The following is a 24,243-nucleotide window of genomic DNA, read 5'->3' on the forward strand; positions in this document are numbered from 1 at the left end:
CACAAGTCTTCAAATGCTCGTGATATTTCAGCCTAAATTTTTTTGCAAACCAGCAAATCATATCTTGCTTTGCGTATTCCTGCCTTTTCAAATTTCAATTGCTTTTTAACTTTGAGTTTTGAACTTTCTTATTTTTTTCTGATTCCCCATTTCAAGTTTTCTATAACGAATTTCTTATTAAAAAATGCATTTTTGCTATATATTTTCGACGAATGAGCAATTTCCAATCAGTCTTTTTTAATGATTTCATATACACAGCAGAATCTTCATTTTAAATACGAGTATATTGTTTTGCTTCAAGGTTTTGCTTCAAGACGTTGCCTATAGCACAGCCAAATGTTTGCTAATGCTAAGTTTTCAATGATAACGACAGTCGAAATACGATAGATTTTGGACGTGAGTTGTTGGCTGCGAAGGCGCAGGCATATATCCCTGTGTGACACGGAGACCAGCAAAGCGGTAGCAGCCTGTGGCCATGTTGGATTCGAACACAAGTAATGTTTGAAGCAGTGATCATTTAAATGTACGTGACTGTTTATTTTCAATTCAGCTATCTGTTTTTTTGAGTCTCCCAGATGCGAATTTTATTTGATTGACTGGTGTTGTTTGTTTGGATTGTCCATTCTTTGGCATTGAACGAGTTCGCAAGTTTACCTGTACCGAGATAGGGCAACCATCTTGATAACAAAGGACAACTTCCTGGGAGCAAAGGAAATTTTCGTGGAAATTTGCAAGGATTCATTTTATCGTCAAGATCTTTGCTGGCGCTCTCGTTCCAGTTTTCATCCTCTTTTTTATAACTTTATAACGGAAGCTTTTGTAGGCGACTTGTGATTTTTGTCCAAGTTAAGTTCAACTTCAACTTGGCTTCTTATTTTGATCTCTGTGCAGATGACTTGTAGGAAAGTGACCGGTCACACCGTTTTATGTATTTTTACCATTAACCCCAACCGAGACCCTTCAAATAGGGCTTTACCATTTGTTATTCTCTCATTTGATACAGCGACGAACTTCCAGTTTCTTGGTTTTTACTCCTTTTGTTGCAATCGTATGCTTTTGATGTTTGTTGCAAACCAAATTTCAGAAAACGAAAGGGAAACCATACTTTGCAAGATTGATTAAGGATCATCCTGAACGATACAATACCCAACAGAGAGTCCACCATAAAATCAAGAATTAAGATAAAACCTTCTTGATTAAAGGAAAACAGGCTTTCCCGATGATGTTTATTTCAATTTATTGGGAATGTGAATTAAGCTTTCAACCTCATTGTGGGTTTTTTATCAATGAAGCTGAAAATATCCAATTGTGATTAAAATTTGATGCTGTTGACTGCATACATACACAAAGACAGAATACTCTAACCAGAACTATAATATAACTTTTAACCAGAACTTTTAACTCTACAAACTTTTTTATTAAAATACCTAATTTTTTCGCTAAGCCCCAATATTCTTAACTCTTTTTTAATTTTGCGCCTAAGATCATTTTTAGCCTTAAATTTTTCTTAAGCCTGGTTATCATGGACACTTCGGAGATGCCCTGCAAAAATTGAATCTAGTTAAGCTTTTTTCTGTCAGTTAGGCTGGCGATGACTAAAAATTTTAATGGAAACATGCATCGCCGACAGGTCGGCGACGATGTGTGAATACATGACCCACACTAATCAATCAAAACCATTATCAATCACCATACCTACTCGTTAGGCACAGTTTGTTGTCAAAAGCCTATCTAAGAGGCCCTGGTTAAGAGTGTCACTGATGCATCGGCGACACATAAGAGTTATATATGGAAACCAGGCTTTAAGCAAGACAAGATGTCACATTATTGTGTTTATGACTCCAAGGGAGGATACGTCTATTTCAAAACATATATGATGAAACTCATATTTTGTTTGATTTCAAAAAAACTCAAATAAACAAAAAATAGTTCTTGATGAAGTTTGAGCCTTGTATTATTCTTTAATTATTTTTGAATTTCAGGTATTTTGTGAAAGCTTTGAACTGTATGAAGACTAAACAATATGGCATTTTTGTATATTTGAAATGGTCATGTTTAGTTGCATTCCTTTTAGATATCTGTTAAAAGGGAATTAAACAGAAAACAGAACTTTAAAACAAAGTAAAATGCCTTGAAATTATTATATGTTTTTTGCATTTAATAGTGGTGTAGTTAGTTTTGCACACCAGTACATAATATCAAGAAGATTTTTTAGCCTTCCATGACAAAATTGGCAAGATTGACCAGAAATCTTTAGATCTGGCATTTTGTCAGAATTTTCTTGTTTAGCTGAATAATCATTTTGGGTAAAGTTGCAAAATGAAGTTTCAATATGCCTGGCTGCTAGGAGAAAATTTATTACTTCAGTTCAGTTTTTCATTTTTTAAATTCCACTACATACAATTTATCAATAACAAGACAAGCATACATCTGAAATACAAGAAATTAATACAATATACCAATACTAAACATAGACACAAGCTAGATTGTATGGAAGGAATTACTTACAGGAGGAGCTCTCTCAGTAGTTAGACTAATTGAGGAGAGAACACCCCCTATTATAAAAGTATCTCATATAAAATTGATTTCTTTAATTGACATTATGATGTTGACAAAACTACTTGATGGGCAGATGGTGACATTTTTGATATCCACTTTTCCAAAATTTAGTAATTAGTTTCAAATAGGAAAGCTTTGATTTTTTGACGAAAACTATTAACAGATGGAGATTGTTTTATTTCCACAGGAGTGTCATTCCAGTATTTAGCTCCACAATAACGCACTGACCTAGGACCATATTGCAGGAAATTTTTTTGGGTTAGGAAAATATTATTTTTGATGACTTGCCGAGTACCATATTGATGAACAGACTCAACTAACTTAAAGAAAGAGTGAAAACAAGAAGGAGAGATTTTACTTACACATTCATATAAAAACCTAAGAAATTTCAGGTGAAAAAGATCTTGTAGTTTTAGAATCTTCAAGTATGAACAAATGGGTGTAGAAGGTGCAGTTAAGTGTTCAAATGAAATTGCCCTTATGGCCCTTTTCTGTAACAACAACACTGGATTGATATATGTCTCATAAGTAAGACCCCAAACTAAAATACCATATTGGAGGAAAGGTGAAAACAAAGAGTTGTAAAGACACACCAAAACATGAATGGGTAAGAAGTGTCTCACTTTGAAAAACATACCACACGTTCTGGCCAATTTTTTAGACAGTTCAGACAAGTGATACTTCCATGAAAGGCTTTCATCTAAGAGAACACCAAGAAATTTGACATAACATTACTAAACAGTAAATAAGAAGAATATTAATAAGTAAGAGTTGATGTTACTAAAATATGACTTTTTAATATACTTGAATATGAAAGTTATTGTCCTCAAATAATAAAAATTCAATATTGAACATTAAAGTAATTTTCATGAGAGCTTTGGATCTCTCAATATAACAAACAAAGGGGGAATTTGCACCCTAGGGTAGTAGTTGTGCCTCTAAAAGTGGTGATGTTTCCATTTCTTTGCTATGTTCCTGTCTAGCAGTTTCTTCCTTTTAGAATTTCTATCTTTCATAGCAAATGCTACATCTGTTCGTAAAGGTCAATCAAAGCTGCATCAGTATCTATATGAAGCCATATAGATGCTCCTATATTTTCATTAAGACAACCTATCATAAAAACAATGGAAGATGTATACCCTGATTTTTGAGACTGTAAATGCTTTATAACTTTGGTAATTTCCAACATTTTCTGATGCTCAGTTTAGGTCACCCCTATAAATTTTGCAATGCTACATTGTTGTAGCTGGAATGAGACAATGAATGTGGCCAGAGATAATGTGACTAGTATTTAGTCATAACTTAAATAGTCTAGATACTCTGATATGAATCTATCTTCTAAAACTAATACCACTTTTTTATGTATATTTTTATCTAAGTTCTTTTTTCATGCTTTTTTAAAATGTACAGAATCACTCAGTCTTTTCACTGCAACAGTATTCCCATTGAACGATGTTAAATGCAAATTTCCCGCAAATGCCACAATATAGCATCTATTGTTCTAATTTGAAGTTGATGGGAGCCTAATTATTTTCATCATATTTCAGTTCTTTTTAGTTATTCTGATGATGTGAACTGACCAACCTACTAACCTATTCTCTAAGCTCCTACTTTTATAAAGGACAGGCTAAGTTTCCCACAACAGATTTCTTGCTTGCTAAAGGTATTTGCCAAAATATTCCCCACCCTGTTTGTAATAGACTACCAAAGTGATGACATGACATCGCAAAAATCCTTTTTTGAAATTTTCAGTTTTAACCATATATCCTGAAAGAGCATTATGAAAAATACCTCTAAATGCGCACAATCAGTAGAATTTGTTACGAATTGGCCACATAAGCACAGGCTCTTTCCCTTATCTAATCTCTTTAATTTGGTCTTGTTTCACAACCTTATGGACCAGGCACTTGTATGGTCAAAATTAAGAAATTCTAAAAGTAGATTTGTGATGATGTCACACTTTGATACTCTGTTGTACATGTTCCTTCTGGTAGCTGCTTGACTTCCCTGCTTGGTCCTAATGGTAGAAACACTATAAATTCTACTGTATGGTGTCCCAACTACTATATACTACTTAATGGCATTCTTACTCAATAGCAGTCCTACTACACAAAGTACCAACTATTTTGGTAGGATTTATTTTTGGTGATGCAGGGCAACTAGAAAAATCTCATTGTGCACGGACGGACTTTGAAAATGACAAAAAATAATCCCTGATATTGTTTGCACATACTATACATCCATAACATATTTTTGGTTTTTTTACCTCCTTCAACATTAACAAATAAGATATCAAGCTCATGTTCACTTACTTCTGTTTCGCCCTCTACATCCAAGAAATTTGAGTTCTCTACAGGCTGAACTTATGTTTCCACTGGCTGCTCATAATTTCTCTCAATTATTTCTTTCCAGTTGTTTCAATTTGGATTCTTAAGTATTTAACTCACAATCAATCAGAATTTATAATCCCCTGTTGCATTTTGCAATCGAAGTCATTGCAAACTTGCTGTAAATGCTTCCAATTTGTTTTCCTCCATGGGTTATAAACATGAAATAAAAGGGACCTTCTCTTAATAAAAGTTTATGACATTTGTACCTACTCTTCAGTTCTAGTATTGGGCTGACATCAAAATATTCGATTTTGTAACTTGATGATTGTGTTGAAGATAATTTTATGATGAAGATAGAAATAACTCACAGAATGTGTTTCATTTTTTTCCTCACTGAAAATTTCTCCTTCTAGTAAAATTTTTCAAGTTCTCATCGCAGTTTCGAAAATATACTATTTACACCAAAGTATCGAAAATATGACCGAAATTTCTTCCACGGAAAGTTAACCGACTAAGATTTTTTAGAACAAAATGTTTATACAATGTGGAAACACTCATCATTTCATATTAAATCTTTTGTATTGCAGCAATATTTGTCTGAAACATTTCACCATGTCTTCAATGACCACAAGAGCACGCTCAGTGGAGCGGCAGGCCAGTGTAATGTCAGACGGAGGCAGAAGAATATTTACTACTAGTGACTCCATTGATAGTATTGTTGCTGAGTTGCTGAGTGGGGAAAAATATGCAGCTAGCTGCCAACTTGCTGGCTTGCCAAAAACTAACCAAGGTCAGATATACCCACATCTTCATTTTTACAAACAAGCAAACATCTTTGTTAATGTATCAATTGCTTGAATTCTCTTTGTTGATATTGATGTTGCTAATGGTGCTAAGCCTTTCAATTAATATCAGGTTTTTGGGAAAAGGTGAAGGTAAGCCTAGGTGCAGTAGAAGTGCATGACACAGAAGGCCTTTGTCCTTGTTCAGGTATTCAGGAGGCTAGAACAATGAAAAAAGTTTCTTAGGAATTAATATTCAGAGAGAGCGTGAACAGTCTGTAAAGGGTTAAAACAGAAATGTTTCCATGAGTTTTGATATGCAACTGATTTGGATTCTAGAAACGGTTTTGCTTCACGTTACAGTTGCCAAAAATGACAAATTTTTGCTCGAAAAGTGTTTTATTCAAGGATTATGTTAAAGGCATTCAACACAGGTAAAAGTGGCTTACATCCACCTGACCCCAAGCGATTGACCAATCAAATTGCGTACAGAGAAAAACATTTGAACAGTTCCCGCCTTTCTGCGAATCGGCAAAACCCTAGAGAGGTTTCACGTGAATAGTCAAAATCCTTTCAAATGCGCATGCTCTGATCGAGTTATTTTTTGATTCGCTGTACTGATGCATGTCAAATGCCTTTAAATTGGTATGATATCACTGTGTTTCTTTCCATTTCCACTTTCAAATCATCAATTGTTTGCATGACATTATTTTTGGGCAGATTCACTCTGGGTAACTGCAGATCATTTTGAAAAGAGTTACTATTGCTAGACATTATGAATTTTGATAATTCTGTATTTCTGTATTTGATTATTCGTATATTTTTTGCAAAGCAACTGACAATGATGAAAACCTGGATCAACTGACATCACTCCCGGGCCTAGAAGCTTTTACCCTAGACGAACCCTATAAAATTAAATGATTTATTAAACCATCCTTTTTAGCTGTGTGGTTTCCCTGGAATTTCAGCATTGATATCTGTTATTCTTCCTTCTTTAGAGGAAAGCATCTTGTACGAAACTGTGGTTTCAAGGCCACAGTCTTTATGTAACAATACAGATGAGAGCAATTGTGAGAACTGCAAATCGTATTTTCCATTGCTGAAAAGCTTCATTCTGCACTTGGAAAGTTGCCACAAAAACAAAGTATCAAGGTATAGGTGTGAACTGTGTACGGTGGAGTTCGATAGCGCACTCACGCTTGCAATGCATTCACTCTTACATGTTGCTGGAAAGAACATAATACGAGAAGGCGTGGAGAACAGTTGTACGTTAGCAGTGCCAGCACAAGATCCTCACTCTCAGAGCGATTCGCCTGCCAACGAGCAGTGCTCAGGCTCAAATGAAAGTGGACAGATTGCTGGAAACCCTTTAATATCTAACCTGCTTGAAAACGTCTCCGTGCAGCCTGGAACTGGTAAGTTTGCTAGAGGTGCTACAATGCCTGCCAAAAGTCTTGGAACACTGACATCAATTTCCAAGGTCAAAACCAATCATCCCCCTCTCCCCCACGGAACAATGTTGGTTTACTATCAAACGGGTTAGGATTTTAGGAAGCACTTTCTTTTGCGCTTCTTTTATGATATTTCTCTAAATCATCAACATTGTTTGAGGGGGAAGGGGGCGGAAGTAGCAATTTTTTTTCATGAAAGGAATGAAAGATATCAAATGCAGCGTAAATTGGTTAGCGTTCCAAGTACTTTTGGCAGGCATTGTAGCATAAATCTCCCTGTGGGTGTGCCTGTTATCAGTAGGTAGAATGGGGATGCAGACGAGCCTCCTTCGGACTATAACATAATTCAGCTTACGACTGCGTTGAAGTACATACAAGCCTTTTCAAGATACGGCTCCCGTTTAAGCAGGTCTTTGCTATCTGTGCCAAGCAGAGGCTAATTGAGCGTTTTATGATGTACAAAGCAACAAAAAAAAAGCTAATCTGCTATGCGCAATATAAGGATTTTTGTAGTGTAGTATGTCTAGTTGTTTGATATGTCTTTTTATTCCTTCAAAAAGTCGGAATTTCATTAATTTTCTTTTTTGCGTCTATGATGCCTACAAGATTTGAATATTTTCGAAGTCACAATTAATTCAAAAATACAAGGATGCGTTTTCTCGTGAGTGAATTCGTGCGTTTGAAGTCAATCTGTTAAAATAAGTCGTTTCCATACTGTTAAAATGGCTTGGAAGAAAATTTGTTCTATTAATCTCTTGAAAAATTGCTGTATCAACCGATCATTTTTCGGAAATTGATGAGTTTTTCTTATATTTTTGTATGCGAGTTATGAATATAACAATGTTAGTTCACTCCTGAAACTTCAAATTGAGAATTTCATAAGTTTTCTTATTACAACTTTTCGAAAGATTGTATAAAAAATATTTTAGAAGAAAAACGAAGTGTAATTAATTGCTTAGGCAAGAATCCACTTTATCGACCATTTTCAACGAATTCTCAACGCTTGTGGCTATAACAATATAATCTTGAAATTGTTTTTTATCGAAGTATTTCCGATTTACAGCAACAGAGAATGTAAGCTCCTCCTTCCGAGTAACACGGAGAAGAGGAAGGCTTCAGAGAAGTGTTGCCCAGGAAACAGTTATTGAGTCACCGCCAGATTCAAGAAGCCAAGTAGTTGCATCGGATAAAGATGGCGATGCTGGATTCCAACCCTCTTTTGTAAATCTCAGCTCTGGCGTAGACATTGCCACCAGCAACCGAATAGGCCAAGTTGTTTCTGCTTTGCTGCCTGCGTTGCAAGAAAGGCTCTGCGAAGTCTCTCAGCCTCAGCCTGATATTCAGTTAACTGATGATGTCATCAGGTAACTTGCTCTGTTACATTGTAGATAAAATTGACTGGCCTACGTTATGGTCAGTAATTAATTGGAAATGATCTGCTTGAATAGACCAAATTGAGGCTTCAGATTAGACCAAAGTCTTATCAGAATTTAGATTTATTGTCCAGGTCATTTTTAAAAGTTATATGACGGCCAATCGAAAATCGTTGCTCTTAATGACTGGTCGCTCTTTTCACGAATACTCTTATCGGGTAACCAGCTCTGCAAGCTTATGAACCTTCAATCAAAACAGTTAAGGCATTCTAGCGAGATCTTTTCTTCATATTAAGACCCTGTAAAGCAAGCTTTATTTGTGTCAATTGCTATCTAATCGTATTTTGGTAAAATAACCTTTTCTAATTCAATAGTAATAACAATTAATAATTATGATCTTTATGAAGCGCCAAAATCTATCAAATATAAGTTCCTAGCTCTGTACAAGACTTAAATCTAAGACTTGAATTGAAAAAATTAAAAAATGTTAATTTCCCTATAAGAAAATTAAATTTTGCTTTTTAGACCAAGAGGATCTGGTACCCCCATTCAAAATAGCGAAGGCCTCAAAAGAGACATTCAGTTTGGAATGGAACAAGAAAAAAACTACCAAGAGACGTTGAAGAAGGAAATCGTAGATGCGTCTTCCGTTGTGGGGATAGCTGTCTCCCTTGAATGTCAAAGCCATGTTCCTAGCTCGCAAGAAGACCATCCAGAGGGAATAGGAGACCAACATTCGGACAGTTTTTCAGAACAAAAAGCACAGGCAAAGTATGTTTTTGGACAACAAGTTTGTGAATATTGACCATTTTTTATACATAGTTTAATTTCAGGGAAAAAACTTTTCCACTTTTGCACGTTCATCAGTTAAAAATTAGAGCCAGAGTACTCAAAAAACTTTTATCAGCCATCCAAGAAAGGTTTCTCTAGGCTAACTTATCCACAGTTAGAATAAAAGTCTATATCTCTGTCATTTTTACTATTTGCTATACGTAAGACAGAATTATCTCTGGAATGATTTGCACTGGGCAATAATTACATAGATATGAACGCGATAATCATTTGGCCTAAGATCTTTCTTATAATTTTTAAAGAGCAAATGCACGAAAGAAAAGAAATGCAAGAAACCAATGCATAGTTTGCCTGGAGACCTTTATTTCCAAAGAATTGCTCCGAAGTCACCGATATTCTCATGGTGATCAAGATAAATGGGTTTGTCCTGATTGCAGTAGAGAGTTTTCTAGTCACTGGAAGTACCAGGACCATTGCCTAAAAGTGCATGATAATAAAAAGCCGTTCAAATGCGATCAATGTGACAAGTGTCTTTCCTCATTCACAATATTGGCGACGCATAAAGGGCTTCATTCCGGAGCTAGGCCATACGAGTGTGAATTGTGTGGAAAGCGATACTTAGTTGCTGCTGGGCTTAAGGATCATATGACTGCGCATAAAAATCAAAGGGAGCACCGGTGCCCTGACTGCGGAGCCGGCTTCAATGCTAAGGGTGATCTGAAGAAACACATGGTGACGCACATGGCAGAGAAGCCTCACTGTTGTCCTGTCTGCAACACAGGCTTCAATAGGTCTGCCTCCCTTAGGCGACACATGAGGTCCCACACGGGTATGTTTCACAGCTTATTTTTACACATTCCGAAAACTTTGCAAGAAGTAGATGATTTAGTGGGTCGAAAGTACTTTAATCATGTTGTTAAGGTAGCTTCAAAATCTGATATGTGGAGTTCCAAAAAATAACATTCCAAACAACAATTCATCCTCAGTCTAATAAGAATTTCTGCACTCGACATTCTGCCTTCTAGCGGACCTCCCTCTTTTTATGCATTTTTCATAGAGAAGAACTAATAGACACTGCAAACGTGGCTTGTTTTACCGTGCTTCCCTGATGTGTAACATTTGAAACATTTATGCTTTCTAAAAAATACACCGTTATTTTTCCTGCTTGTATATCTGTTCATGATGTGATTTTCTGATATCATAACGAAAATGGAAATTTAGTATTTTTCGTCTGGTTTCTATGAATTGAAATTGCTCATTATTGCTAAGTTACCTATTATCACTAATAAACATTACCTTGTAATCTTCATTTGCTTTTTTCCATTAGGGGAGAAGCCATTCAAGTGTGATTTATGCGAAAAGGCCTTCAGCCGAAAGGAAAAGATGCACGAGCATCGTAGAACACACACAGGTAATATCTGATATGTAACATAACTCAAATAACATGACCTGACATATCATGAAATAACATAACAAAGGACATTACAAGGAACAAAGAACATTACAAAGAACAAAGAACATAACACATAACAAAGAACATAAGACATAACAAAGAACATAACACATAGCATAACATAAATAACATAACTTAACAAACATAACGTAACCTAACATATGTGACATAACATAACATAACATAACATAACATAACATAACATAACATAACATAACAAACATAACATAACATTACATAACATAACATAACATAACATAACATAACATAACATAACATAACATAACATAACATAACAAACATAACATAACATAACATAACACAACATAACATAACATAACATAACATTACATAACATTACATAACATAACATAACATAACATAACATAACATAACATAACATAACAAACATAACATAACACAACATAACACAACATAACATAACATAACATAACAAACATAACATAACATAACAAACAAAACATAACATAACATAACATAACATAACATAACATAACATAACATAACATAACAAACATAACATAACATAACAAACATAACATAACATAACAAACATAACATAACACAACATAACATAACATAACATAACATCACAAACATAACATAACATAACAAACATAACATAGCATAACATAACATAACATAACATAACATAACATAACAAACATAACATAACACAACATAACACAACATAACATAACATAACATAACATAACAAACATAACATAACATAACATAACATAACATAACATAACATAACATAACATAACAAACATAACATAACAAACATAACATAACATAACATAACAAACATAACATAACATAACATAACAAACATAACATTACATAACATAACATAACATAACATAACATAACATAACATAACAAACATAACATAACATAACAAACATAACATAACACAACATAACATAACATAACATCACAAACATAACATAACATAACATAACAAACATAACATAGCATAACATAACATAACATAACATAACATAACATAACATAACATAACATAACAAACATAACATAACATAACAAACATAACATAACACAACATAACATAACATAACATAACATCACAAACATAACATAACATAACATAACATAACATAACATAACATAACATAACATAACATAACATAACATAACATAACATAACATAACATAACATAAAACATAACATGAAAAAAAAACAATAACGTAATGTAATGTAATGTAATGTAATGTAATGTAATGTAATGTTATGTAAATGAGAGTGACAGTAGAATTACGATAATTTGCAAAGAAAACATTCAATTATTAAAAGATATTGGCGCATTTGCAATGCGAATTAAAAATCCCTTTTCCTAGAAATTTTTTTTCCCTTTAAAAGACAAAAGAGGTTAGAGAATCGATTTCAGAATTGTAAAAAACAACCTTCTTATTTTAACGAAAAAAACCTTTTTATTAATTCAAGTCGTAATGACATTCAATCAATTTGCATTCCAGGAGAACGCCCTTTGGTCTGCACCACTTGCGGAAAAGCATTCAAAGATTCTAGCAATTTTAGCAACCATAAGAAAATCCATTTGGCTGGTTACATTCCCCGTAAACGCAAGCGCAATGCTAGCAGCAGACCGGAGAACATTAACTCCGTAGTAATCCCACACAGTCAACCAACAACATCAGCCTTAGTAACTGACATGAACCCGGCACTTGCAAATTTGATAAGCCATAAGGCTAATTCTGAGGCCATCACTGGGAAGGATAATACACTTAAGGAATTTGCCACAATTTCCACCACACTCGAGGACCTTCAGTCAGCTGGACAGGAATGGCTTCGTCATGTTCTTGCCGCTAATTATGATCAGATAGACATCCGTAGTTTGATTAATGCGCAGGCAGGCGTTGCTGTTCCAGGGAGCATATTTAACCTTTCTGCAGATGATGTAAGGTCATTGCAAACGATCATCAATGGTGTACAAACGAGAGGTGCTAGTGGACCAGTCCAAAACCGTTCTCAAGTCAGAGAAAATTCAAACTAGATTTGCTGGTCATACTTATTCATTGCTCAAGAAAATGACCAATTGATAAGAAACTTGTTTAGTATAGTGGTTATGTAGTAATCAAGGTTGCATATTCTTGAATTCCCTCTCGAGACTCACTCATTTAGTATGCATACTAATGTACTGTCATCCTTTTATATTATGTCCTGTCATTCTTTTATGCTGTCAAGCCATTAAATTTGCAGTCTTCTTCGTCTCATCGTGTTGTTTAATAACTGTATGCATGTTCCCTATTTATGACTGAAAACTTTGATACCATTCAGCTTGAAAAAGGCAGCACAGCATTGTCTTATTCATGGATTTTTCGCAAAGAATTTGATGATTCCTTAACACGTTGTCGTGTTCTGTATTTTATTAGTAGATGGGGTTGTCCTTTTTGTATGTTTTGGAAATGGAAATATACAATGCGGACATCTTCTACTACTGCATTCAAATTATATCTCCCTTTTTCAACTTAGTAAATAGGAATACATTTTATTCTTAAAAAATTGAAGTTAGGTGAATCAAATTTCCATTTCTCTTGATTGTCCCTAGCAATATATAGTTTTTGTATAATATTTCGTTAAGTATTCTCGCTTCAGCCTTGTTTTATAAAGATTCTTTTTCCATGTTGAGCCAAGGCTTTCTTTTGCATAACGTTATAGCAAAGGTGGCGCCAGTCTTTAAAGAGCGGGGCCAGAGGGGGGAACTCGATAATCTAGGCAATGATATTGTCAGAAAATGCCATTTTTCAGCAAGGAGAGCTAACTTTACCAACTGCAAACTCCCATGACTAACATTTGGTTACATAAGTGTAGTTTCAAAATCATAAAACCCTGTCACAAAAAGTACTTTGCCAAAATATTACCCATCCCTAAGCATTTTCTCATCGAAATTAGACAAAATTCAAAATCGTTCCTGCTAAGGACATGTCCCCCATTCCCCGTGGGGCCGCCGTTGGTAGCAAAAAATTCCTAGAAACTTTTTTTCGTGATTTGAATTAGAAGTGAATATCAAAATCCGGTATTGTGTTTTACAAACATTGAAATAATGATCTTAAACCATTGAAATATAACCAATTTTTTATATTATATTTTCGAATAAATCTTCTGTATTTTCTTCGACTCCAAATCAGTTGTATTGTCTTCGACTCCAAATCAATTCTCTTAAAGTTTTCCTTTAGTTGCAAAGCATTACAGTGCTGCGATTCAAGTGAAAAGTTTTGTTTACAAATAATGAATGTAGATGAAATGTGTCAACCTGTAAATTTTCCATGGTCTTTCGACTGCATCTTTTTATTTTATAATTTGATAGACAGTTCAAAGGACATTCATAACTTTAAACGATATTTTATAACCCCACCTTCTGCCTTGTTGTTTAATGATACAATCTAAGAAGTTGCATATTTCCTCCTGTAGAGAAGAGATTAAAATGTATATCATAAGACCTTCTGTTGCATGGATATAATATTTAATATGTTGGTACTGGCAATTTTCATCTCATTTCAGGTCCCCCAGTTATTATGCCTGCTATTTGGTACAGGCTTCGAAGATTCTTCGGAATATGACACGAACATGACAGCGCTTGAGCTTCCTTCCTGGCTTTCAAAAGAATAAATCACTCTCACTGACACTTTTAGATCTCCAAATAAAACTGATAAATCTGGCAAAAATGGCTCCTTCCTGTTGTATTTTTTCTTGAAAGTGTCTGTAGCATATCAACACATGCATAAAATCCTACTGAATAAACTTGAACATTAATGGTGATGCACTTATTGGCTTAAATCTCACCTCAATAACAGAAATCAATCAGCTTCAATAAACGGCAAGCTTGCTGATAATCTCGCAATTTAGTAAGAAGTTCCTCAATGATGTGCGCTAGGACCTCTACTCTTTTTACTTTATAAACAACATTCGGCAATTTAGCAAGTTGTTTTGTAGATGACATTTTGTCTAAATTTATTTGAATCTCTAAATACATCTGTAGATCTAATCTCTCCTTTATCCTATCGTATAAAGATAACAAATTATCTCTAACCTAAATATAAAAATTGATGACAACTTTCTTGAGACAGATGTACTCGTAAATTTTTGACATACGACAAATGACTTCTTAAATTGAGATTGACGAAGACAGTAGACATGTAAATGACAGGACCTGAAAAACCGATGTAGCGGGGGGCATGGCCTCCTTTCATTTTTGTAGAGCAGAATAGGCTTTTTTAGAAAAAAGTAGAAATGTAGTAGGTACAAATTTTTTAACATGAGAATATGTTTTTGCATTTTTATTCCATTTTATGAGTTTCCCGTAATTCCAGAAAACACGAAGCCAACAAAAGACGGTGTTACGTACCATTAGGTATGTTACTTTGCCAAATAAAGTTCTAAGCTTTAGTTTCTTTCGCTTCATAACTTTAAAGGACACGGAGTAAGACCTTCTTACATATGACCTTCTCCCCAAGGTGAACAAAACAAAGAGTTAATGATTTCAAGATTTTTTTATTGGCACTAACTTCAAAAAATAAAGACCTCCTCAAGTAAATGTTTGCTGAATGCTTGAGGAGGTACCAATTGTTTATTGCTAAAGGAGGAGGTTTTTTGCAACGTCTGTTGTCTCTGTTAATACCTTCTATAGAGCTGAAAAACCCGACTACATCTAAAATCTTATTTTTTTGTTTTTTAAGTCGTTTGCCCTATCAAACTGTCTCCATAACACATACCATAAATTTCTTGGTTGTGCCATGACCCACTGCACACTTTATATTCATTCGCTCTGATGACCCCGCCCCCAATAGACATGACAGATTTATGGCCCTGCATCCTTTACTAAACCCATCCAGATCCAGCCTTGAAATTTTGGCCCCTACGCTTTCAAATCGTTTCACCCGGCCGTTGGGGTGCACTACTGGTTATTGGAAAGCTGGGTACTACTGTTTCGTTTCTTTTCTAAAAGCTGAACAACGTTTTCAAGGAGGGTGTTTTAAAGTGAATTATTATTGATATATTCGCGATATTTTGATATATTTTTGGCATCGACACTCGACGAGGGCAACGCTTCGCTGGTGAGTGTATGATAAAAATTTTTGTTATGCTTCCCTGTCGCATGCTCAATATGACAGGGATTACAACTTACAAATTGGGCCTATGTCTTCTGGCGCTGGATATTGACTGTGGCTCTAGCAGATATCATAGATTTATCTTGATAATCTAATTTGATTGCATTTTCTCAGCCAACAATCGTTGTTTAATTTATTTTTATATCGATTTTTTTGAATAGAACTAGTCAGCCCAGTCAGGGAAGCTGGAACGAACTATGGCCAAGCGGGTCAAATAAATGGGTCGGGCCGGACCATATATCCTGTGCATGTACATCTTGAAAATGGGCTAACTCCCAGTGTTAGAAATGTTTTCACGTTTTGGAAAAGTCGTTTTGAATAAAGCATTACAGTTAGAATATACGAGTCTGATAAAGGGCATGTTGGTCTGGTCCCCTTGCCCTTCCTACCAAAGAGAAAATGGGGTCCCTGTGCCCAGTCTGTAAAGTATTATCATATCTCATTGAATTTCCAGTTATTTGAGTCGCATATTTGACCCTTTACTTGCAAGCAACCCTCTTTTTATCTAATAAATGGTCTATAAACAGAATTTTCCCACAACAGAATACTGTAAATGTTTTGTGTATTTCAAATTAGCATCTGCCATGTCAATGGCAGGCTGATATTTTGCCCTGTGTTGGCAATGTCAGGCCTTATGCAAACTGTTTCTGTTGACCAAAAGACCCTGTTAATGTTTTTTCAAGAAGATCTTTCTGTTCTAAGAAATAGCAGTTCTATGATTATTTCAATTTTATCATTTCAATAGAGTCAATTTCTGGATTAGTTGATTTGATTGATATATGATTTCATATTTCAAAAGCATCCTGGTAGAAAAGTTTCTTAAATGATATTTTGAAACAGGACAGAGTGTTTCTGAACAGCTGGCCAGCCTGGTATTTACTTGAAACTTGCCATTAAAAGCCAATATTTGGAAGATATGTAGACGTTATGAAGTTAAGTTGTTAACCCTTTTTAGGCTTCTACTCTCACTTTCCTGGCCACCAATAAAATGAAATTAAACATAGATTACCATTGCTTTTTGTAATCATTGTTTCAAATTCCATTAGTTTTGTTCATGCTTTATCTGAACATATTCAACCAATGTCTGTATTGTTTTGTTTATTATTTTATGTATTGTTTTAGTTTTGTTGTTGTTGTTTTGCACCTTTTATACCTTGAGGGTTGAGGAACTAGAAAGGAAGTTTTAGGAGTTCGATTTTGGTAGTTGGATTTTAGCTTAAGCTGAGTTGTCGTGGATTGAGAATTTCCAATATTGTAGAACTCGATAGATTTTTGTTATGGCCGCTATTTCAGTTACTTGTTGATTTATAAATATTGTAAATATCGATGTTACCTCGCAGCTTTATTTCTTATCGTCTGTTCACGTTTGCCATTTCATTTCATGGAAAAGGATCAATTACCATTACACTAAGACAGGATTAATATAACATCTGTTTAAATAATCAAAACCATTTGCACACTACTCATACTTTCTTTCTATTTCTTCTGATCTTCCCAGCCATTACTTTTTTTCATGTGTCTCGTTTTTCAGTCATTGGTATTTCAGTCAGAGATGGCAGTCCTTGGTAAAAGTCAGGGGTGGCAGACAGTACTATTATTGCTATTGCTTTAAAAGCAATTTTTTCAAAGCCATTTCTTGTGTAATGTAAGAAAGATGAAAAGGAACACCAAGATTTCCAACCACAGTTCTAGTTGCAACTGCCTCATTCAATCAAACTAAAGTTGCAGCAGCAGACCTTTTATCTTCATCAAAAGCCAATATACCAGGGCATGAGAGGAGCCTCATTCTTCAACCACAGAATGGCCATGCTATTACTTGGGCCCTCTTTATAGCAAATGAAAGAAAACAATAGTACATTGCATCATAACTTCCTTTGTTTGCGGCACAATAGGCTATTGTTAGAAATGCAAATCCTGTTGCTTTGCTATTAAAATTTCAGATTTAATAGCATGAGGTCAGATAGGTGCTCATCTTGAGGAGAACAAAGTAGCTTGATATGAAACAAAATAAATTGACAATTGTACCGCATCTGCTTGTATAGATGCATAAGACAGGATGTTTCAATGGTTTTCTTCCTTTTACATTTGCAAATGTAGGCAAATTAACTCATGGGCAGTGCCTTTGGCTTAAAATGATGGATGTCCTAACCCAGTGTTAAAGTTAGTAAAAAGTCAATTCAGATAAATTTGAATTTAAGATGATTATTGCTGTGTTCATGTATTTGAGGTAATAGCAATTTGATATCACCGTGTGCCGCCTCTAGTAAAAGTACTTTTGCTATTCAAATTTATTAGGATAGTAAGAAATTTCAAGACAAGTGTGAAGTACATTAACCCGAAGCTCTAAACAAAATGTTGGACTTAAATGTTTGAGGAGGCTAAAAACTTTAGGGAGGGGGGGCTGAACATGCTAAAAACCAAGGGCCATGCAAATTTTTTGCATGGTTTTAAAGTAAATTTTTGAAGTTATTGGTGGGGCTAAAGCCCACAAAGCACACTGCTTTGACAGTACCTGAATTCAAAGATGTATTTGGTAATCATCCAAAGAAATTTTTCACATTTAAGGTCAATAGCACTCTCTTTTTATCAAGAAATAATTAAGCAGGTTCATCTAGAACTGTTAGTATTTAGTATCTAGTAAATATGTTTTGACCATTCTTCAACGTAACCATTTCCTCAATTTTATCACTTTGATCTATACTATTTCCATTGTCTTTGTATCCACAGTAATGTTATCAATCACACATTTGTAGCATCGGCTGATTTTGTGTGGCTGGTAATGTCAGTTAATTCATCAAGATTCAAAAGTCACATAACCTCATATTTTGCTGGTTCTGTGTTTTCTGCATGTTAAACTAGGTCTAAAAACGGCAGCATACTCAACTGAAGCAACGTAAAGAAATCAAGCAAACATCAACCATCATTCTTTTAAATGTATTAAAATTGCCATAAAAGACTCTGTTGTGTCCATGTATGCTGATGATACCGATTTGTGTTACTGATCCTCTGCTATCACTCTGCTAAAGGAGGCAATAGATAGTGACCTCATAATTGAACACTTGGCTGCAATAAAAAAACTCATTCCATGATTTTTGCAGGTAGTAGTATATCAAAGTTTGGTGTCACAAAATTTGAAGAATCAAGGAACCAAGAGTCAGAGCATGCTTCCAATGTAAAAATGATCGATCATTCTGTTTGTTTTTTCAGAGCAATTATCAATCATTCTCTTTGTATGCTTCCAATGTTTGGTCTCTTTACCAATAAAAGTTAACAAAACTTTTGACTTTCAAAATACATGGAGAGTAAAGTTTAATCAAGTTGCAATCTTTCAGTTTTCCTGAGTTGAAAAAAGCCTAATGTATGAGATGGGTCTGCTTTTCCAATTTATATATCTACTAATTACAACAATGAAGCTCCAGTTTGCTTGCATATAGTCTATCTGCTAGATTTGTGCATCCTGGATATTAACTAAACCCTCAATATGTTTATATATGTTTTGCGTAGAATCATCATCAATAAACCAGGAAGCTATGTCAAAAAGGCACCACAATAAGAAGGCAAACTTCGAGGGCAATTTATCTTAAAAGGGTATTTAGAGCTGAAGGAGATGAGATGCTTGCCACCCATGCACCCCTTGTTAAGAATCTACAGTCTGATGCTTCTTATTAATTAATCACTGCAATATGAATAATGGAAGCTTTTAAGTATCCTTTATGCCCTGTTTTCTTACTTTTGTGCCTAGATAGACTTTTATTGCTATTTCAGTGACTATGAGTGATGATAGCAGTATAGATGTGGATAGCCAGAATATGGATGCACTGGTGAATGCCACTGCTGATAACATGCTTTACATTGCCATGAATAGAAGTCCACAAACTCCAGAGGCTCCAGTTTATCAGAAGGAGACATACATTTGTGGTGGGTGCAAATTGTCTTTCAAAACATTACGAGCCTTGAATAGGCATAGATGTGACCATCCAAAAAAGATGCGCAAAGATGAGAAAGAGGCAGAAAGTCCTGTTGAGCAGCAGCCATTTGGTAAGTTTAATTTGAAATCTTTATTCTGAGATCTGTATAATTTTTTAGTTCTTTTCATTGGCAAATTTAGTGCTGTATTTTGTTTTGTTTTATGACATTTCTTAAAACACTCTAAATTATTATTTTGATTTACATTTTATATGTTCTTAAAGCTTTATGGTTTTGCTTAGTGATCATGTAGATAGTGAGGTTTCGTTTCTTACTAATTGTCAGTAGAGTGAGAGATGAGGTAATTATTTAACTATCTTTTCAGAATACAATGTACTAAGAGCTAGATAAGGGCCAAATTTGTTACCTTTTATATCTATTTTGTCATTTTGTGTATTTTATTCATGTCTAAAGAATGTAAAGAATTTTATCTATCTTTTCATTTTCTGTCATGTCACACTTTAATTTTTGGTCAGGTTTTTGATAAGTTTTTTTTTTTATAAATGATTTGTTTAAAGAAGCACCTGTATCCAGTGATAGAAGCACTAAAGTCCTTGATCAAGAAATACAACAAGCAGGCAAGTTAAAAGTGACCCAAAATTCATATCAGTGTTCTGATTGTGGAAAGACCTATGTTAAACAGAATTGCTTCAGGAAGCATGTGGCAAACCACAAGGGCAAGAAACCCTGGCAATGCTTTCGTTGTGGCAAAGAATTAAAATCAGCAATTAAACTCAAGGAGCATTGTCTGGAACATGGGATATCAAAGCCTTTTAAATGCTCAAAGTGCTCGAGTTTCTTTGCTACCATTGAAATATTGCGTGTCCATGATCGCACACACACAGGCGAACGACCATTTATTTGCAAAGAATGCGGAAAGTGTTTCAAACAGAGCAGCAATCTGCAGGACCATTTACGTAAACACAAAAATGAGAGAGCCTTTATCTGTGGCACTTGTGACAAGTCTTTTAATCTCAAAGGAGACCTGACAAAACACTTGCTTCTTCATAGTGGTGCAAGGCCCTTCAGCTGCGCGTATTGCGAGAAATCTTTTCCAGGTGTAAGCAATTTGAACAGACATATGGCAACCCATACAGGTAAGCATTTTACAACCAATATTTCACAAGAAACATAGGTCAAAAATGAAGTACTCAGATTTTTCAAAGCTTTGCGGAATTTCAATGCTCATTTTTTATCAATAGTTTTGTAATTATGATGAGTATTGTATTAGCATTAAGGAACCCAAATTCAATCTTTCATGCTTATAAACTCCGACAGAAACCTGTTGGGGAAGGTTTTCAGCAATCAGTGAGCTTTTAATTGTTTTCATTTTTCTTAAATGCTCGAGACATTTCTTTCGTTATAATCCTGCACTTAGATGACGTAAGTATATTTCTGCAAAAAAGGTTTTTGCACATCCCTATCACTTTTCTTGTCAATTGATAATTATCGTAATCATAATTCACTATCATAATTCAGTCGTTTCCTTTCAGCTACTTCTTTTCAACCTTCATTCCATTTTTATCGTTGAAACAAAAACCAGCACCTCCTTTGCTTGTTGCAATTTCAAATACGTTTATGTAAAGCCATTTTCTGACAAATCTTTGGTTCTGGGAATGAAGGGGAATAGGTTGCAGGAGGTTCACTTCAACTCATCTTTATTTTGAGCCAACCTGTCACTCAGTGAAATGGAACCATCGCGATTCTATTTCATATAAGAATATTGCAAAAAGACCTTTTCAGTCAGTTATTTATTTTTGTAATTTTTTATTTATACTATTTTCGAATCCATTTTTCAATAGGATTAAAACCCTTTACTTGCTCGAATTGTGGCAAGTCCTTTGCACGAAAAGAGAAGCTGAAAGAGCACGAGAGGATCCACACAGGAGAAAGACCATTCACTTGTGACGTATGTGGTAAAACTTTTTCAGATTCAGGAAACTTTTCAAACCACAAAAAAGGCCATCTTGCTCCTGAATCTGCAAAATGGAGGTTATATCCAAAAAAGCAACGCTCGGCTTCCTTACAGAGCTCTTTAAATACCTACGAAGATGGCACATCTGAGCAAGGCACTTCCAATGGAAGCCTAGTTAACTCTAATGATTTTAACCAAAGGCAGGTAACTTTTTCGCTTCCAAACAACTTGCTATGTCTTTTAGGCCAGCCGAATACAAGTGCCATGTTATATTGTATTGCTAAACCAGTTCAAGAAATTTTACCAAAAAGCTCTGGCCAATCAGCGGAAAACCAGCCTTTTATGTTGCAGCTTCAAAATTTATCTGAAAATTTAAAGCCGTTTCCAGATACTTGTGATGCAGAAGGAACTTCACTGGAAAGTTCAGGTGCTGATTGCAGTAACCAGGAACATGCAGGAACTGAGATGGAAGTCTCTTTAACAATTGAACCCATGAAGGTTGATTCAACTGTGCTTAAAACTGGTGGTGATGATGATATCGAAGGAACGAGTTCCTTCCTTTACGAGTCACTTTCACCCTCTGATTTGAGTTCTGGAAATAAAGCGTTTGAAACTCCAAGCAAAATTTTGTCAGAATTACGGCCGATTTTCAATGACAGTGTTCTCAAAAGCCTTAAAAGTCCATGCAAGGTGATATCTTCAGACAGCATTCTTACCCCAGTCTTGCAGAAAGACTTACAAATTATTTCCACCGGCCAAACAGGCAAATCTGGGGCAATCAATTCTGCTGTTTTGGCGCTGATTGATGCCAGCACAGAGAATGCTGACCATGAACAGCCTCAGAGCGGTATAAATGGAGATTCAGGTATAATTGATTTTTCAACCTATATTTCTATTTTATTTGAAAACTCTGAAGTATGGTCCTATGACGTCATCACTTTTTACCTTAAATACGATTTTCATTTTTCGGCTTTTTCTTAGACTACATTTGAACGATTCTCGTACCACTCAAGAATAAACTCAAGTCCTCTAGTTGTACTATAAGCTAAAATAGACTCATAATCAAGCACTTAGTTCTTGCTAACGAACTTTTCCTTACTTTATCCAATGCTTTGTTGCATTAGCCAGTACTCTTTTACTGTATCGCTCTATAGTTATACAGTGCTTCTCTAAAACATAGCAAAGCACATAAAATCGATTTTGATTGATACCTTCTTTCACTCTAGTTTGTCAAGTGGTCAACTTTGTTGCATCCTTCTTTACTCATTCCATTATCTTTCCTATCTGGCTAGTGACTGCGCTATAAACATATGTTTTCTTATGCTTTGGCTCTGTAAGAAGTGTATTGCCTTAAATTATGTGTTTTCTTTGAGAAGTATATGCGATTCTAAATGAGTTCTTACTTGTTGTCAGTTGCAGGGAGTGAAGCTCCAGTCGACCTTGTGGATGATTCAGAAGAGCAGCAGCCTTCAACGTCATTCTCAAATTACCACCCGCAGAACTTCTTGCAAACTTTTGGCCTGAGTGCCAGTAGCGAGCTGCCAGAGCACGTTTGTGCGGCTGTATTAACCTTAAATGATCTAACAAAAGTGGAAGACACCCAGGGCTACAGTCTCCACCCAGCTTACATCATGACTACAGACATGGACAATGAGGTCAGGAGAAGTGTGGAGAAGTTGCTTGCCACACCCACAAAGATGCTCCCTGAAGAAGATGGTAGTTTGATTACTGCAAAAGCCTTTTCTCAAGTACTCGTAACTCCTGATCATTCTGCAAGCAAGAAGCATTCTGTCATTGACAGAAGTAAAGTGAAACCGCGGGCATTGCAGCTTTAGTTTAAAAATCTTCAAGAAATAGTAGCCGTTAGTTGTTTAAGCTCTAAATGTTGCGAAAGATTGCAAAGTAAAGGCCTGGTGCCATTTTTTTCAATTCGCGACGTGAGGACAAATTATCAGCTAAATTTTGGTTATATCAATAAAGTGCTATGTTGATTTTGAAGTTTTAACTTCTTTTTATTAGAAAGAGTTGTTTAATTGTCTATTTCGCTTCTTTTTCCAAATCAACCTGTCTACCTTCAAGCCTGTAGTAGTCTTTATCCATTAACGTTGAAAGAGGCTTTTTTAGGGTTCCTTATAGCTTCCCAAAGTAAATCGTCAACGTTATTGAATTTTAAAATCTAAGGAATGACAATGTTATAATTTGTCTTTCAACTGTGGACTTGAAAATCTCTAGCATTACTTAGACCGTGCTTTCCCTACCTAAGATCACTTTTACGTGAATTTTTCAAAAGACAATCCAGAAAGATAGTAGTGTTGTAAATTGAAAGAGCGCATCTGGCAAGAATCTTTCCATTCACCTCACATCTTTTTGATTGAAATTAATAGCCTCTATTTCACAATGGAGACAGATCTCAGCATGCATTCTTATAATACAAATCTGCTCTGTTT

At 35.1% G+C, this 24,243-nt stretch overlaps 1 protein-coding gene across 1 annotated transcript; it reads left to right on the top strand.

Moving 5' to 3' along the window:
* Positions 1-421: 421 nt before the first annotated feature.
* On the top strand, positions 422-23,834 carry LOC135695680 (uncharacterized). The gene is made up of 12 exons (XM_089110338.1): positions 422-523; positions 5,477-5,679; positions 6,670-7,086; positions 8,186-8,486; positions 9,021-9,266; positions 9,590-10,116; positions 10,615-10,698; positions 12,265-12,798; positions 19,681-19,953; positions 20,400-20,978; positions 21,684-22,661; positions 23,210-23,834. The coding sequence occupies exons 2-12, from the start codon at positions 5,502-5,504 to the stop codon at positions 23,629-23,631; spliced, it is 4,539 nt and encodes a 1,512-aa protein (XP_088966464.1). The 5' UTR covers positions 422-523; positions 5,477-5,501; the 3' UTR covers positions 23,632-23,834.
* The last annotated feature ends 409 nt before the right edge of the window (positions 23,835-24,243 follow it).

The sequence above is a fragment of the Rhopilema esculentum genome, chromosome 2, assembly GCF_057945365.1.
Source record: "Rhopilema esculentum isolate cy_ngs chromosome 2, ASM5794536v1, whole genome shotgun sequence".
Classification (NCBI taxonomy): Eukaryota; Metazoa; Cnidaria; class Scyphozoa; order Rhizostomeae; family Rhizostomatidae; genus Rhopilema; species Rhopilema esculentum.